This window comes from Passer montanus, unplaced genomic scaffold (genome assembly GCF_014805655.1).
Source record: "Passer montanus isolate IOZ18808 unplaced genomic scaffold, ASM1480565v1 scaffold6, whole genome shotgun sequence".
NCBI classification, from domain to species: Eukaryota; Metazoa; Chordata; class Aves; order Passeriformes; family Passeridae; genus Passer; species Passer montanus.
Genome location: NW_024371037.1, coordinates 7,052,857 through 7,067,963, shown reverse-complemented (window position 1 = coordinate 7,067,963; position 15,107 = coordinate 7,052,857). Strand labels below are relative to the sequence as shown.

Below are 15,107 nucleotides of genomic sequence, written 5' to 3'. Positions count from 1 at the left end.
TGTCAGGTCATTTTTCCACTCAGTGGGCAAGCTGGTAAGAGAGGAGCACGGGTCCTTCCCCTTTTCTTTCAAGGCTGGAATACTAGAGCCAGATGGCATGCTTTGAACTAAATAGGGATAGTACTAGTTCAACAACTGTCAGGTATGGAAATAAAATGAAGGAAGATCTGGGCTGCTTACATGTGGAATTATTTTTTTGTTGCAGGGCTCCCAGAAAGGGAGGTCCAGTGGGCGCATAGTGACTCAGTACCATTATACCCAGTGGCCTGACATGGGTGTTCCAGAATATACCCTGCCCGTTCTCACCTTCGTGCGGAAGGCGTCGCATGCCAAGCGCCACGCTGTCGGGCCTGTTGTGGTTCATTGCAGGTGTGCTTTCTAGTGCTGTAAGGTTCACTCCACTTTTGTTTTGCAGAAGAAGAAAGAATTTTTCAGTGGTGGGTTAAGCAAAATTTCACTCTTGCATTTAGCGATTCCTGATGGAGTAAGATTAACTTCTTAGCTGATATTCTTATCTGATATTTCTCTCCTTCATAAGGCCAACTAATCAATTGTGCCACTTCTGTAAATCTGTAAATCTCCATAAACAAGATGATGCTGCTGCTCTGCACTATGTTCTTTTTCTTTATTCTTTTTGGCTAAACTGCTTTTACTTCTATTTTTTTTTCGCATTTCTATACTGCTATCTTGAATGCTATGAACTTACCAGATACACGTGTGGGGATAATTGTTTCATTTCTGCAAATATATTGTTAGGATGCTTTTGGCTCATGCTTTCTTTGGTGCAGGGATACTCTGTAATCCTAAGAGGAGCTCTGTGCACAAGAGAAGACTCACTCTATTCCTGGCTGAACTACAACTCTGCTGTTTTTAACATTCTCTGGGCTCTAGCAATCACTTGCAATGGAGGAGCGTTCTGGGGAACGGTTGAGGTCTGCATGTGCCGCAGTGTGCAGGCAGGTGTTCTGTCAGTGCTCTCTAAAACTGGCAGCTCAGGGAAAATTGGTTGAAAAGGGCTTGTAGGGCCTGGTATGACTTCACAATGCCCATGAAGGACTGGGTTATTGTAAAATATTGTAAAGCAGGTTCTGGTTTTCCACTGTAGTACCTCACCTTTGATGGAACATTTGGAAAGAGAACCTCCTCATGAATTCTGTCCTTCTGGAGCTGACACTGAGAAAGCCAACAGGTAAAGTCACCTCACAAATGCTGCAAATGAAGATATTTTATTTGTGGGATGATCTAATCTGACTGACATCTGTTTTTAGCTTGGAAAATGAAAATTCCATATCTTGTTGTTCTACTGCTATTTACATCCTGGCTGTTCTTGGGAAATTCAAAATTTCAAGTCTGAAATTGCTGAGATATTGGCAATACATTAGGAATCAATTAAATTGAGTTTTTAAGAAGTGAACAGTGGTAAGTTGTGTGGCTTCAGTCAGACCTCTCCCTTGGGTCACAGGTATAATTCACCTCTGTCTGTAGGTAGTTTTGTACAGTTTTTAGCTAAACTGTCCACATGCACTATGGAATTTCAAAGGAATCATCTCATATTTGAAATATAAATGTTATTTATATTTACAGGCTATATGGAAGACACAAATTATGATATTCATAAAACTTATTGTAGCTATTTTTGTTTGGTACTTTTCATGTTTTATTTTTCATAACAAGTAGAGGTGGTGTCTGGTAATCTTTGTACTTCTTTGTGTCTAACAGGGTATTAACAACCTGGACCTTTGAGTTTCATATTATACTTATTTAGACAGTTTATTACAGCAATCTGATCTCACTCTACCAGTGATGTGTGCCCCCTCTGTGGCAGAAATGACATGACTGAATTAGCATGTTTGGACTGAGCTGGATCTGCCCACAGGGGACCATGCAGACCCAGCACAGTGCTGCTCTCAAGTTACATGTACAGTATACATAATGTTCCTTCATATCTTAGAGGGGAATTACAATGGACTATTTCCCATATATCACTAGAAAACAAAAACTGACCTCTTGACCTTGTACTTCCTACCCAGATATTTTACAAAAGAAAAAGGGTTTTTTATGATACATCTGGTTTTATGCTACGTTAATCCAAGTTCATAACAGGAATGAGTTGATTAACACTTTCTTCTCCATTTCCTATTTTTAAAAAGGTTTTCAAAAATTGCTTGCCATCTTAACTTTGTCTAAGGAGCACTAAGGTTTTTTTCTTTTACAGATATACTCTCAACAGTTCTGCCATTTCCTGGGGTTTATCTTTGAAATCTCCTGTACTGTAGTGGGTTGCATAATGCAACTTTTGCTTTAAAGTGGGGTTGCAACATAGAAGAATTTGAACATATTAACTGTGCCCAAGTGCTGACATATACCACCTTGTCTAGATGTAACTGGCAAAGTATCCTGAGGAATATCAGAATGCTGAAGATTGCAGATCTTCAGGAAATCCCTTAGTTCTATTTCAGCCAACAATTTAAAAACCATTTGAGAAAATGATCTTTACATCTCTTCTTGTACAGAGAAAAAGATGGCTATCAGCCTTGAACCTTTAAAAAAGTATATCATATAATAAATTCATTTGTAAAGAAAAAGCTTCCATATGCAAAAGTTTGTTGAAAAAGCTATGTAGATGAAAAAGTCTTTTACATTAGAGTTTTATTTCAGGCTCAAGACCATTTTTTTGTTTTATAGTGCTGGTGTTGGAAGGACAGGGACATACATAGTGTTAGACAGCATGCTGCAGCAAATTCAGCATGAAGGGACAGTCAACATATTTGGATTCTTGAAACACATACGTACCCAAAGGAACTACTTGGTGCAGACTGAGGTAAGAATAAAATATAAATAGCATGAGACTATTACAAACTTTCTGTTTGCAGGAGAAGAGATAAAGCAATCCTCTTTCTGGCACCACCAGACAGACAGAAACCAGCCGCCAGACTAGATTTTCTCTTTTGCTTCCCTTGGTTTTATAGAGACATCCTTCTAGGCACACTGAGAGCAGTGCATTAGAAATTACCTTTCCTTGGGCTCTTGTCTGTTTATTAAGGAGGGCTCAGAAGGAGGCCTGTATAAATCATGCTTCCTACAGCAGTGCTTTCTTGGCAGGACTCATATTTTTGTCACGGAGCTTTGTGAGGAAGCACCATTGTCAGGCATTCAGATCTTCACTGAACCTCATCAAACAGTTTATATTAGGCAATAAAATATGCTAAAAAAGCTATTTCAGACAGAAAATTGTATATAGGTGCTTCAAGCTGAAGATTATATATAGAATATTGAAAGACCAAGAGAAAACAATAAGTGCAACAGCAGGGCATTTGAAAGTCTATTTCAGGTTTCAAGAACAGGTGGTTAGATTCCCCAGTGCCTTTCAATAGGAAAAAAGTTAATCAACAGCTAAGGCGCTTGTTCCAAAGGATGTGAGAGGGAAAATAGAGAATAGCAGTAGGAACCAGGGGTAGGACTGGCTTGAAAATTTTACTCAAGGCTGTGCTTGCATTTTTACCTCAATTCTGTTAATGTGAGATATCACGGGTATTGAGGATTTGGTATTAAATTATACATATATATATATATGTATGTAGATAGTGCAAATGTAATTGTCCAATTGTGCTTGTAATGCGTGTACTGTAACTGCAGAGGGACAGCCTTCACTACAGAGCATCACATTTGAGAAAACCCCTGTGAAAAAATACTGACCACATCAGAAGTGACAGCTTACCCAGAGGTATCCAGGGGAATCTGAAAATCATGAGAGCTCAGATGTTTGGTTGTGTTTTCCTAGGAGCAGTACATCTTCATTCATGATGCGTTGGTCGAAGCGATACTCAGTAAAGAAACAGAAGTCCCTGAGACTCACATTCATGCCTATGTTAATGCTCTCTTGATACCTGGACCAACAGGGAAGACCAGACTGGAAAAACAATTCAAGGTGAGCTCTCTGAGATAGTAGTGTGAAGATCTTTAGGTTTGTAAACGTGAATGACTTAAAAGTAGGTATCTTAACACAACTTTCATCAGCTTTCTCTACCTAAAATTTAACTGCTGAGCCTAAATTAAGATTAAATTTATCAAATGAATGCAGTCAATTGGAACAGAATTATTTGCATACTCTTAAACAAGGAATCTACCCAAAAAATCCACAAAAAAGAGATAATGAGAAATAGGACAGTAAGTGGATTTTGGAAAATTTAACTACATGCCTTTGTAGGAAGATCTCAAAGGTAAAACAGCAGTCTGGAAATATACCATTCTGGCAGATATGTCAGACTTCACCTTCAAAGATATGGTTATTGATCTAGGGTTCAAGAATATTTTGAACTGCTAAGAAGAGTGAAGAAAAAATATTCTGGTGCCTTGCTAAGTAGTTTAGACAGATAACTAGAAAACTAAAGTTAAGTGAGACAGCAAACCTACAATATATGCACCCTTTTGTTTAATGCAGCTTATGAATTAATGGCTTTTCTGCAGTTACCTGACTTTTTTTTTAACTTCATTGTTTCAGTTACTGAGCCAGTCTAACACACAGCAGTGTGATTATTCAACTGCACTCAAACAGTGTAACAGAGAAAAGAACCGAACATCATCTATCATTCCTGGTAAGCTTCTTCAAATCCTCAACAACAAGTGAAGACATCAGCATTAGTTTGGATCAATGCTCTGTAAAGAACATTACAGTGAAGAAGTGAATTACGAATTACACATAGAAAAACAAAATAGATGGCTGGATAGCATTCTGTCCCAATTGATGGAACACAGTGTTGTAAGATGTGTGAGATGTGAGATAATTGCTATAATTTTATAAGAGTCATTGCAACATGCATGTGAATTCATAACTTTTTTTACAGTGGAAAGATCTAGAGTGGGTATCTCATCACTATCTGGTGAAGGCACAGACTACATCAATGCTTCCTATATTATGGTAAGTCAGTTAATATATTGGTGAAAAACAATGAACAGCTGTTTTCAGAGCTGCCATTTGGTTAATTTAGGGTGGCACAATCCTGATTTTGAAAGCTCCTTTCTTTGGTAATTCACTCTGCCTTAAAGAGTTACTTCCCTCAGGAAGTACTATTACCATTATTACTGCTTTTAAGATTGGTTAAGTGCATTTTATTTTAACAATCTGTAGAAACAGAAATCACATCATAGTTTTAAAGCCTGGTAAAGCTAAATGCTTTATGGAAAGATTATTTGAGATTAACTAAATGTCTAAATGTGCTAACAAGTTTGCTTTCTTCTAAAAGTTGTGTTTGTCTTCCTACATGCTCATCTTACAGTGCTTTTGTAGGTGGCATAGCCTAAGATCACATAGTTCATCAGCTTTCCATTATCTTTTTGCTCTCTGGATTTTTTTCAACTCTCCCCCTTGAATAGCTGAGAGGGAAGAGTAAATGCCTCTTGGACATTCAGGGAAGAGATGGCAAATCTCTGTGCTGTGGTATGTTTACATGACCTACTAGGTGCATTACTGCATAGGAACTCTTTCACGGTAAGAGACTGATCTGAGATATGTGTACAAATTAAGAAACTGCTTGGGATTTTGCAGATCTTTCAAATATTCTTTTATTTGGTCAGGTAGTCACCTCCTCTGGAATTATGGATAATATATTTTTATTCTGAGTTGGCTGTTTGAGTCTTCTCTGATCTCTTTTCTCCTTTTTTATCAATTTTTTTAAGTCTTAATATTTTTTTCAATGCAATTAAATCTATTCTTTTCACATGGAAAATATTTAAGTGCAAGTTTTATATTTTTCTAATATTTGCAGGAAGCCAAAAAAAGGAACAAGTGGCAATGCATTTTCTAGGTTCTCACTCTGTCCACTAGGAGCTTCCTTTAAGCATTTATAGTTGGGCTACAATTCCATATCTGTACTCTTTTTTTTTGGCAGGGTTATTATCAAAGCAATGAATTCATTATTACTCAGCATCCCTTACTACACACTATCAAGGATTTCTGGAGAATGATATGGGACCATAATGCCCAGTTAATAGTCATGCTTCCTGATAGTCAGAACATGGTGAGTTCTGTGGCTGATTGTAATGAATTTATGTACGGACTTTATTAGTATTACCATTTTGGAATATGCAAAAAACAGTTAAAATTAATAATACCAAGCTGAGTGTAAAATCCTGAAGTCATCTAGCAGAAATCTAGAAATCCTTGTCTAGGCAGATTGTGATTGGAATGAAAATGTATTGAATCAGTCCTTTACGATTTATACGAGGAGGCAAACAGCAGAAGTAACCGTTATGCAAGGTTAGCTTTTGCTCCATAACTTTTTAGTTGCAATATGGCTTCTTAGTCATTATTAGGTAAGGGCAGAAGTGTGAGGTCATTTCTCACAGCAGCAGCTGGTGGGACCTGGGCAGGGCCAGGAGCCCCAGTGGCCAAGCATTCCTCACACATGAGAGAGGCCTGTGAGGAGCAGGAGTGGCCAGGAGCACTGCCAGCAGGGGGGCACACAGGGCATGGGGCATCAGTTCCTGCAGGAGGGAGTAAGGGCACTGAAGCCCTGGCAGCTTGACCAGGCAGCAGTGGTACCCACCCAGCACACAGCCATGGCCTCTCTGAGCTCTGCATCCACCACAACTGCAAGCCAGCCCACCATCCCTGAAACACACACAACAGGCAGGCAGGACACATGACAAGGAGGATTCCCTATCCATCTGACCATTTTGGTTATTCAAACTATTATAGGATTTTCTTTAAAAAAAAAGCAAAACAACTCTCTTTAATTTCTACTGTCAGACAGAAAGGATGCGGCCATTAACTTTTTTCTGCACTTTCAGATAATCCCAAGACCACACACACATTAGAACACACCAGCTAAATTTATCACATGACCATAGGCTATGTTCGGCACAGCACAACCCAAAGGACAGGCTGGATGTGTGGCACTATGCAGCACTGCAGGTTCATTGTTATCCCACTCAAAATTTGATTTGTCAATTTAAATCTATATGGCTGAACTCATTAAATTTGACACATTATTTATTATGTTGGATTTTGTATTTTAAGATTATTTGTATTTTTGTATTTTAAGTTATATTGTTGTATTTTAACATTATTTACTTTTATGACTCAAATTTTGGGTTTTTTCCTGAAGGCTGAAGATGAATTTGTGTACTGGCCAAATAAAGATGAGCCTATAAACTGTGAGAGTTTCAAAGTCACTATGATTGCTGAAGAACACAAGTGTCTGTCTAACGAGGAGAAGCTCATAATCCAAGACTTTATTTTAGAAGCTACACAGGTAACACTGTCATAAACATATCTCAGGACTTGATTTTTTTAAAGGTAATACCCACATTTTTTACATTTTCAATGCTAAATTACTGATAAAATATCCATGCCCTAGAAACACCCATGGAGGGAGTAATGTCTGTAGGGTAATACGATGACACGGCAAATAGGGTAATCCAACCTCCACAGCAGTGGGGTTCTGCATCTGGAGGCTGGAGCTGGAACAAGGCGAAGGGAAAGAATAAAGAAAATCAATCTTTTACAAAACTGATTTATGGGGGTTTTTTTGTTTGTTTGTTTTTGTGTTGGTTTTTTTTTTTTTAATAATTTAGGATGACTATGTACTTGAAGTGAGGCATTTTCAGTGTCCAAAGTGGCCAAATCCTGATAGTCCCATTAGTAAAACTTTTGAACTGATCAGCATCATCAAAGAGGAAGCTTCCAACCGTGATGGACCCATGATTGTACATGATGAGTAAGAACTGCACTTTTCTGTTTGTTTTGATGTTTTTCTGTAGAACCATCCTTTCACTGTGTGAAAGCAGCTGAAACAAGGCACAAAGTCTGCATTTAACAGTAGTGGTGATGCTTCTGTTCCAGCTGCATCAACAAGAGAAACATTTTTTACTTTATCATACTTCATTTCAGTTTTATCATTTTGATACTCTAGATGGCTATCAGGGAGGTCACTAGAGGGGAAGCCAGTTAAGATTTCATTGCCTTTTACTGAAAGAAATAACTGTTTAGATGAGGCACCATACTGTTCTCCAGATTTTCAATAGTGGCAAAAAATAACAAAATGTTGAAACACTGAAGGACCCAAAGCCTTCAGCATTTCGTTGTTAGAGGATTGAAGAGAAATAACTCTAAGAAGTTGTAGCTAGGTGCTGTGAAAGTTTTTTTAAGCCAGTGCTGGGGAGACCTGTTTCAGATATCATAAATATCACATGACAGAGATTGATCTTACCAGTTTGCCCCAGAATTTGTATTTTTTCCAGCTGTAAAACCTGGCCCAGTTTCTAGAGTTTTGTTTTGTTTTGTTTTACTTTACAAAGGCATGGAGGGGTGACAGCAGGCACTTTCTGTGCATTGACAACTCTGATGCATCAACTGGAAAATGAGAATTCAGTGGATGTTTACCATGTAGCAAAGATGATAAATCTGATGAGGCCTGGAATCTTCACAGACATTGTAAGTAATAAGCAAAATGTGCACTTTGTTCCCCTATGTGTGACATTAGATCTTAGGGCAACAGTACTGAACTATTTTGCATCTTAGTTTCTGCACAAATTTATCAAAACTTTTTTCCAGAGGTGCTGTAGAAAAAGAAATCTTCCTGGAAAGAATTCAGATGACAAAAAAATGAGAAAAAAGCCAACAGACAAATAGTAACCCTAACCCTGTCCCCAAATTTGCAATTGACTTTAACAAGGGTCTGAGTCAGCATATTATATTTCTTTTAAAATCCAGTTTTCTCCCCTAGCTTTACTATGCTCCCTATTGTTGTGCTTTACATTGTGTACAGGGGGAGCCATTAGTCAGAAAATGATAAAGCTGCTAAGTAACACAGAAAATTCTGGAGCACAGTACATTTACAGACTGACACATCAGCTGTTAATTAATTTTGAGCAACAAAATAACTATTTTTGCCAACATCCTGAGTGTACCCTCTTTTCTTCTCCAGGAACAGTACCAGTTTCTGTACAAAGCTATTCTCAGCCTTGTCAGCACAAGACAAGAAGAAAACCCTTCAGCATCTATGGACAGTAATGGCTCAGCTTTACCTGATGGAAATGCAGCTGAAAGTTTAGAATCCTTAGTTTAATTAGCACATCAAATCAAACATACACATCACAGCATCACACCAATCACACCTGGAGTTTACCTTTATTATTTTCAGTTTTATACTTTGGGTGGGGAAAATCTGTGCAGTCACTATGTATAAAATCAGACCCCAACCATTGCTCAAACCAAGTCATTTCTGTTATCTACGACTTTACTGTGGAACTTTTATCATTAACAATGTGTGCCTTTTCTTGAAAGATTTCTTGTAATACATTGTTACAGCTGGACTAACTTGATTGACTTTTACAGTGTTTCTAATAATTGAATTGTGGTATGTTTTTTTCAGTATTAGGTTTTTTGATTTTTCCAGCTTTACTTTTAACTTAAAATTACCATATTTATAGATGTTAGGGAATTCTCAATTACAAACATGTCATGGGTTTAGTATTTGGTTTATTCACTGTATTTATAACAATTTACATTTGCTAGAAATGCAACTTTTAATATAGTAGAATGTAAATAAGATACTGTTCTACATAACATTCAACATTTTAAGACTTCAATTAGACATTTAGAATAGTAATCTGATACTTACTGTAAATACTGCTACTTCTGTAGTGATCCATGGACCAAATTTATATTTATAATTGTAGATTTTTATATTTTACTACAGAGTCAGTTTTCTAGTTCTGTGTAATTGCCTTGTTAAAATGATGTAGTCAGTATGTTTTTACTTTAACAAAGTCTTCTGATATACAATTGTGCATCTTAAGCAATTTACCTTCATATAGCTGCATGTGATTTTAACTTTTTGTGGGAACTAGAAATCATTTGTTTTGAAATGAAAACTTTTTATGAGACTAACACTGTACTTGGCATTGTTAAATTGTTTTTACCCTGGTATTGCAAAAATAAATATAAATATTCCAGTCTGTGCTTAATAGTCTTCCACGTAGAGTAAACAGTCTGCACTGTCATGCAGGAGAGCTTTTACTTACAAGAACAAGGACTTAAGGCTGATCTGCAGAGAGCTGCTCTTCCTATGGAATCCATGAGTTCAGGAAACATTTATAGAAAACTTTTGTGTTTTTTAATCTCTGTTCCTACCCATACGTACATGTCCACATTAGCTCCTTTTTTAGAGTTTCCTCCCACATCTCCCAGTCTGACTGTCCCAGGTGTCCCAATTTTCTCAGCTGACCCCCTCCCAAGACACCTCTGTGCTGGCTTGGCTTCAGATCATCCATTCAGCTGCTGAGCCCTTTGCTGCCTCCTTTGGCAAAGCAGCAGCCAAACTTTGGGAGCAGTAAAGCAAACGGTCTCTGCAAGAACAAAACCAAAATGTTTCAAATTGACCTCAACCATTTTCTGTAACCTTCAGAACTGGGAAAAAAAGATACTGATTGTACTGAAGGCTGTGCCACTGAGGGGCTGGAGGAGCCTGGAGTAAAATGTTCATTTAAAACAAGCGTAGGCAGCAAGACCAACTATTTTCTCACTTTATACAGTATATATATAAAAATATTGAAAGCAGAAATACTGTTCTGGAGTAGAATGCACAGAAAATAATGGACCCTATCTGAGATGAAATCTAAGCATGGCAAAAGACAGGCCTGATGTGAGCCTTGGAGACTGATTGCTAGAGAAGCCATATGTAAAGGAGTTCATTGTGTCAGCAGATAGATCTAGACCCCTCAGCAGTGTGGGACTGAGGAGTGGTGGAGCTGCCAAAGCCAAAATAAATTTAGATTTAGAGGAATCTAAACAGCAGAATCTTTAAAAAATCCTCTTACTATTGATACATGAAATGAGCATGAAGGTCCTAGACAAGGAGATGGACTGGCACAGAATGTCAAAATAGCTAGCAGTGAAAGAGGTATTTCTATGCTCTTATCCTCTTTTATTACAAGAAAAATAATCATATAGACAAAATAATGTATCACCAAATCACAGGGACGATGTAAGGTTGGGACTACTGAACGTCATCTAGATCGTGTAACGAAAATAATCATATAGACAAAATAATGTATCACCAAATCACAGGGACGATGTAAGGTTGGAAGGGACTACTGAACGTCATCTAGATTGTGTAACATAGGGGTGTTTATAAAACTGTGTTAAAATAGTAGAGTGTTTGAATTCTCTTTTACCTTTGACCACTTCTGTTTGTAGCCACAGCAGTGCAGTCCCAGGGGTTATGGAGCGTTGAATCCATTTTAATCAGGACCCTGGAGGTTTCCCTTTCCCCATCCACCAGAGCTGTATGCAGGATGATTGCCCTGTCAGCCCAATGGCCCTGGGAATGTGCAGTGCACATGTTCCACACAGGGAGACACACGTGCATACACACACACAGGATGGGAGAAATTGGATTCATGACACAGAGAATAGGACTAGGATTTAAGAAGGGGGCAGGACGAGGGCCATGGTCAGACACAGGGCATGAATGGGTGAAGGTACTGGCCAGCAGCCAGCACATACACATGCAAGCACCTTTCATTCCTCTTCTCTCCTTGTTCCTATTCCTTAAGGAGTCCCTGTTCTCTTTAGTGCCTCTGCTTCTCCAACCTTGTCTATCTCTTTGCAGGTAAAAAAGTTCTTACCTAATTACTTTCATGGGTAGGTTGCCACCCCATACCCAAATGTGAAACCTCAGATGCTGCTGCTTAGATCATCTCAGCCACAACGGTGTTATCAACTTCCCTGGTGTCTTTCATGGGTAGGTTGCCACCCCATACCCAAATGTGAAACCTCAGATGCTGCTGCATCTGAGGTTATCAACTTCCCTGGTACTTCTTAGTTCACAAGCTTTTCTTTCCAAAAAGTCTTCCCCAGAACTTGGCCTTCCCTCACATAGCTTCCCATGAACTGCTTGTGTAGCACCACAAGAATTTATGGCACTCTTCCTAACTCCTGTCAGCTGCTCATTCTCACTCTCTCCAGCAAGTTTCTCAGGATCTGTGCAGGTAGCTCAGCCTTGGGCCAGGGGTGCCAGCCATGTGCCTGCAGATACCAGTATTCATTTATTTAGTTCAAAGATATAATTAGTTCATTAAAAAATTCAGAGGGAACCTACTTTTCTGGGCTAAAACATCTTTATTCAGGCTTTACCCTTTTTTTTTTAATCCTGTGGTTCTTGCTATGGTTGCATAATTGGTAATTCTGAAGTTCAGGAAGAACAGGACTGAGATAGGACTCCTAAGTGCAAGCAAAAATGCAATGTATAACTTGTGGAGTTAACTGCTGTGAACAAATAGGATCTAGAACTATTTTAAATTGGAAAGTTTAGGGGTTGACAGGAGTTTAAAATGTACACAATAGGTGCATTGCCCCAAGTGATGCACTTTTTTAAAGCATTACACATATATGTTTTTCACAGTGTTCAGGCATAAATTTGATGCATACAAAGTTGTGTAATGGTTGTGCTTTGCAAAATGGATTATTTTCTTTCTCAGGTGTCCTGAGGGTTCCTTACTATTTCTTCTAAAGCACTCAGATTTGCTGACAGACTCCATTTGCACATCGGGACTACAAGGACAGCAATATTAAGTACTTCCCCCTACTTATTCAAAAATATACAAAAATTTTTTGATATCCTAATCTCTAGGGGTGCACATACCAGAAAGGTTAATTGTGATTTTATGGCCAATTGCAAACCATATTCCATAACCTTATTAGCAGATACTATACTTCTGCACTTCACCACATTAGCATCTCACGTGCTACTCATTCAGCCTTTTCTTCTGGAAAACTGGCTTGTTGTCTCATATATCAAATAACAAGCATGAAGTTAACTTCTGCTAATGCACTTACAGTTTGATATAGTTGTATATACAAAGTAATTTTTTGACCAATTAATTCTGTTATGTTTTTTCTAGCATCTATGGACCAAAAACAAAAAATGAATCCTCCTTTCTAAAATCCCATCTTGACATAACTGTTCCTTTCAACCTAAATTTTTTGCAGACATTTTAAAATTGTAATCCAAGGAATCAGCTGTCATTCAAAGTTTTCTTTCGGAGATGTTTGTAATCACATTCATCATCTTAGCATGCTGACAAGTTATTTAAAACATAAGTGCTTAAGATAATCTCTTTACTCACACATATTGGTTCTGATCTAGAAAAAAAATAAGAATCATAAAAAATCTTCTATAATCTTCAACTGTGATGGATTACAGATTTTAATAAATGCGTGTCAGTTCCTCTCTCAGACAAAGGCCATATTCTAATTAATTTTTTTCTTATAATCCAAGCCACAGACTCAAAAGACATATAGCCTGCCTATTCAAACTGGGTCAAGTGTGGAGAAGATGTTATGTATCTCTGGCAAAAAGTAAGACATTAATAAACAACATCAGGTTAAGCTTTTTTCTTTACAAAGCTGTAAGTCATATGTGACAGGGAAAACTTGATTAGTCCTCAGAATGATAGAAGAGTTGAGAGTTAAAAAAAAAAGGAAACAAGTCATTTACTATCACCAACTTTTTAGTGATTGTGATGTAGAGATTTAATACCTATGGAAAAGCTTTTCAAGGATCAGGAGTAAGTGGTGAACCAAATTCATAAAAACTCACCACTATCAGTACAACAACAAATCAGCTAAAGACTTCAAAAAATCATTGGACTTCAAAAATCAGTTGACAAAACTTGTTAGCAATGTTTTATCACAATGCTTTACCTGGCTTTACAATTCTTTGCTATGTCCTAGGATAATGTGAGTAATTTCAGACAGGTTGAAATTCTCTGTGGTAAATGCTTACTTCAAGATGAATTTAGCAAAGTTAAACTCCTTTCTCTCTCATTCTGAAGCATAAACAAAGCACAGCTGGGGAGGAGAGGAGCAATATTGTCTTGTTGGGATTAGAAACAGAAACAAAGGCCCCACTGCTGCCCTAGGTCTGAGGTATCACAGGTTTCAGCCTCAGTTTTCACTACTTCACTGCAGCAAAGCCCATGCCTGACCATCCACTTCTCACAGGTTTGTGCTTTGATGGAATAGGGTTTCAAAGGCACAAGAAGAAAGAGAAGTGTTCTCACAATATTTGGCCACATCATGTCTGCCTCCCCTCCAACTTCAAATTACATTCTTTCTTTTTGAAGCCAAAACAAGTCGGGGGAGGGGGGGAACCCTCTTATGGAATGGAATTCTTATAGCTCATGGAATTAGCTTCTTCATTTCTGGAAAGTCACAACCTGTACACAGTAGGTTAGTAGGAATCTATTTGAGAAGGTCTGATTTGCCTTGACAAATTTTGCTAGACACAGGTAAATTTCTTTTTTCTCTCTGTCTTTCTCTCTGTCTTCCTAGTTTTCCAGCCTAATCACAACCACTAGAGCCCATTTTTTTCCCTCCCAGCTATAATAAACAGCTATTTTGCTATGAGTTTACACCCTTTTCCAGCAGTGTCACTTTTGTACTCCAGTCCCTCCAAGGGAAATAACTCTCACCTGTAGGAAAATCTGGGGCTGAGAGACTGGAAAACACAGAGGCAAAGAAGCCAGTGTGAATGTAATGGGGCTCAAGCACCTCCATTTCAAAAAGAAATTATGATCTCACACGTCATGAAGATCTGGCATTAGCATAAATTCCAAAATTAAAAAAATTAGAGACACACAGTGAAACAATCTGTTCCTTGAAGCCTGATATGAACAAAGAGTTTGAAAGCCTTTCAGCACAGACAGTGATAGCAGAAGCAATGTGCTCAGCTGAGCAAGGTCCTCAAGCTGAGACACGCTGTGAGACACCAAGGTTCCATGCTTTCCTGGGGCACAGGGAGACATCACACGTCTACTGTTCTGTAGCTTAGCACTTTGGTAGTTGTCCTTGTGCCCAAGATCAAAATGTGCTGGGAAAAAAAGAACTCCTAGGATTAGAGCTGAAAATTATCTAGATACACATATACCTATATATCTGCATATATATATATATATATGTATATATATATGTATATAAATATATAGATGGGCATGTTTAAACAATCCTTGAAGAGTCTTCTCCTGTGAATCTAGCAAGAAGTATGCAGAGGTATTTCATGTACATAGAAAAGTCCATGTGTAGGCATCCTTTCAATGTAACC

General features: G+C 38.0%; 1 protein-coding gene across 7 annotated transcripts in view; it reads left to right on the top strand.

Moving 5' to 3' along the window:
- Positions 1-9,960, top strand: part of PTPRZ1 (protein tyrosine phosphatase receptor type Z1) — a 132,201-nt gene extending 122,241 nt beyond the window's left edge. For 4 of the 7 annotated variants that reach the window (XM_039726780.1, XM_039726778.1, XM_039726782.1 and 1 more), the window contains 10 exons: positions 206-369; positions 2,686-2,821; positions 3,782-3,928; positions 4,502-4,595; positions 4,845-4,918; positions 5,889-6,017; positions 7,107-7,253; positions 7,576-7,718; positions 8,299-8,434; positions 8,928-9,960. In XM_039726780.1, the coding sequence (XP_039582714.1) occupies positions 206-369; positions 2,686-2,821; positions 3,782-3,928; positions 4,502-4,595; positions 4,845-4,918; positions 5,889-6,017; positions 7,107-7,253; positions 7,576-7,718; positions 8,299-8,434; positions 8,928-9,068 (1,311 nt within the window). In that variant the 3' untranslated portion in view covers positions 9,069-9,960. Of the gene's footprint in view, positions 1-205; positions 370-1,105; positions 1,190-2,685; positions 2,822-3,781; positions 3,929-4,501; positions 4,596-4,844; positions 4,919-5,888; positions 6,018-7,106; positions 7,254-7,575; positions 7,719-8,298; positions 8,435-8,927 lie in introns of all 7 variants that reach the window. The other 3 variants (XM_039726779.1, XM_039726777.1, XM_039726775.1) reach the window with 1 other exon arrangement.
- The last annotated feature ends 5,147 nt before the right edge of the window (positions 9,961-15,107 follow it).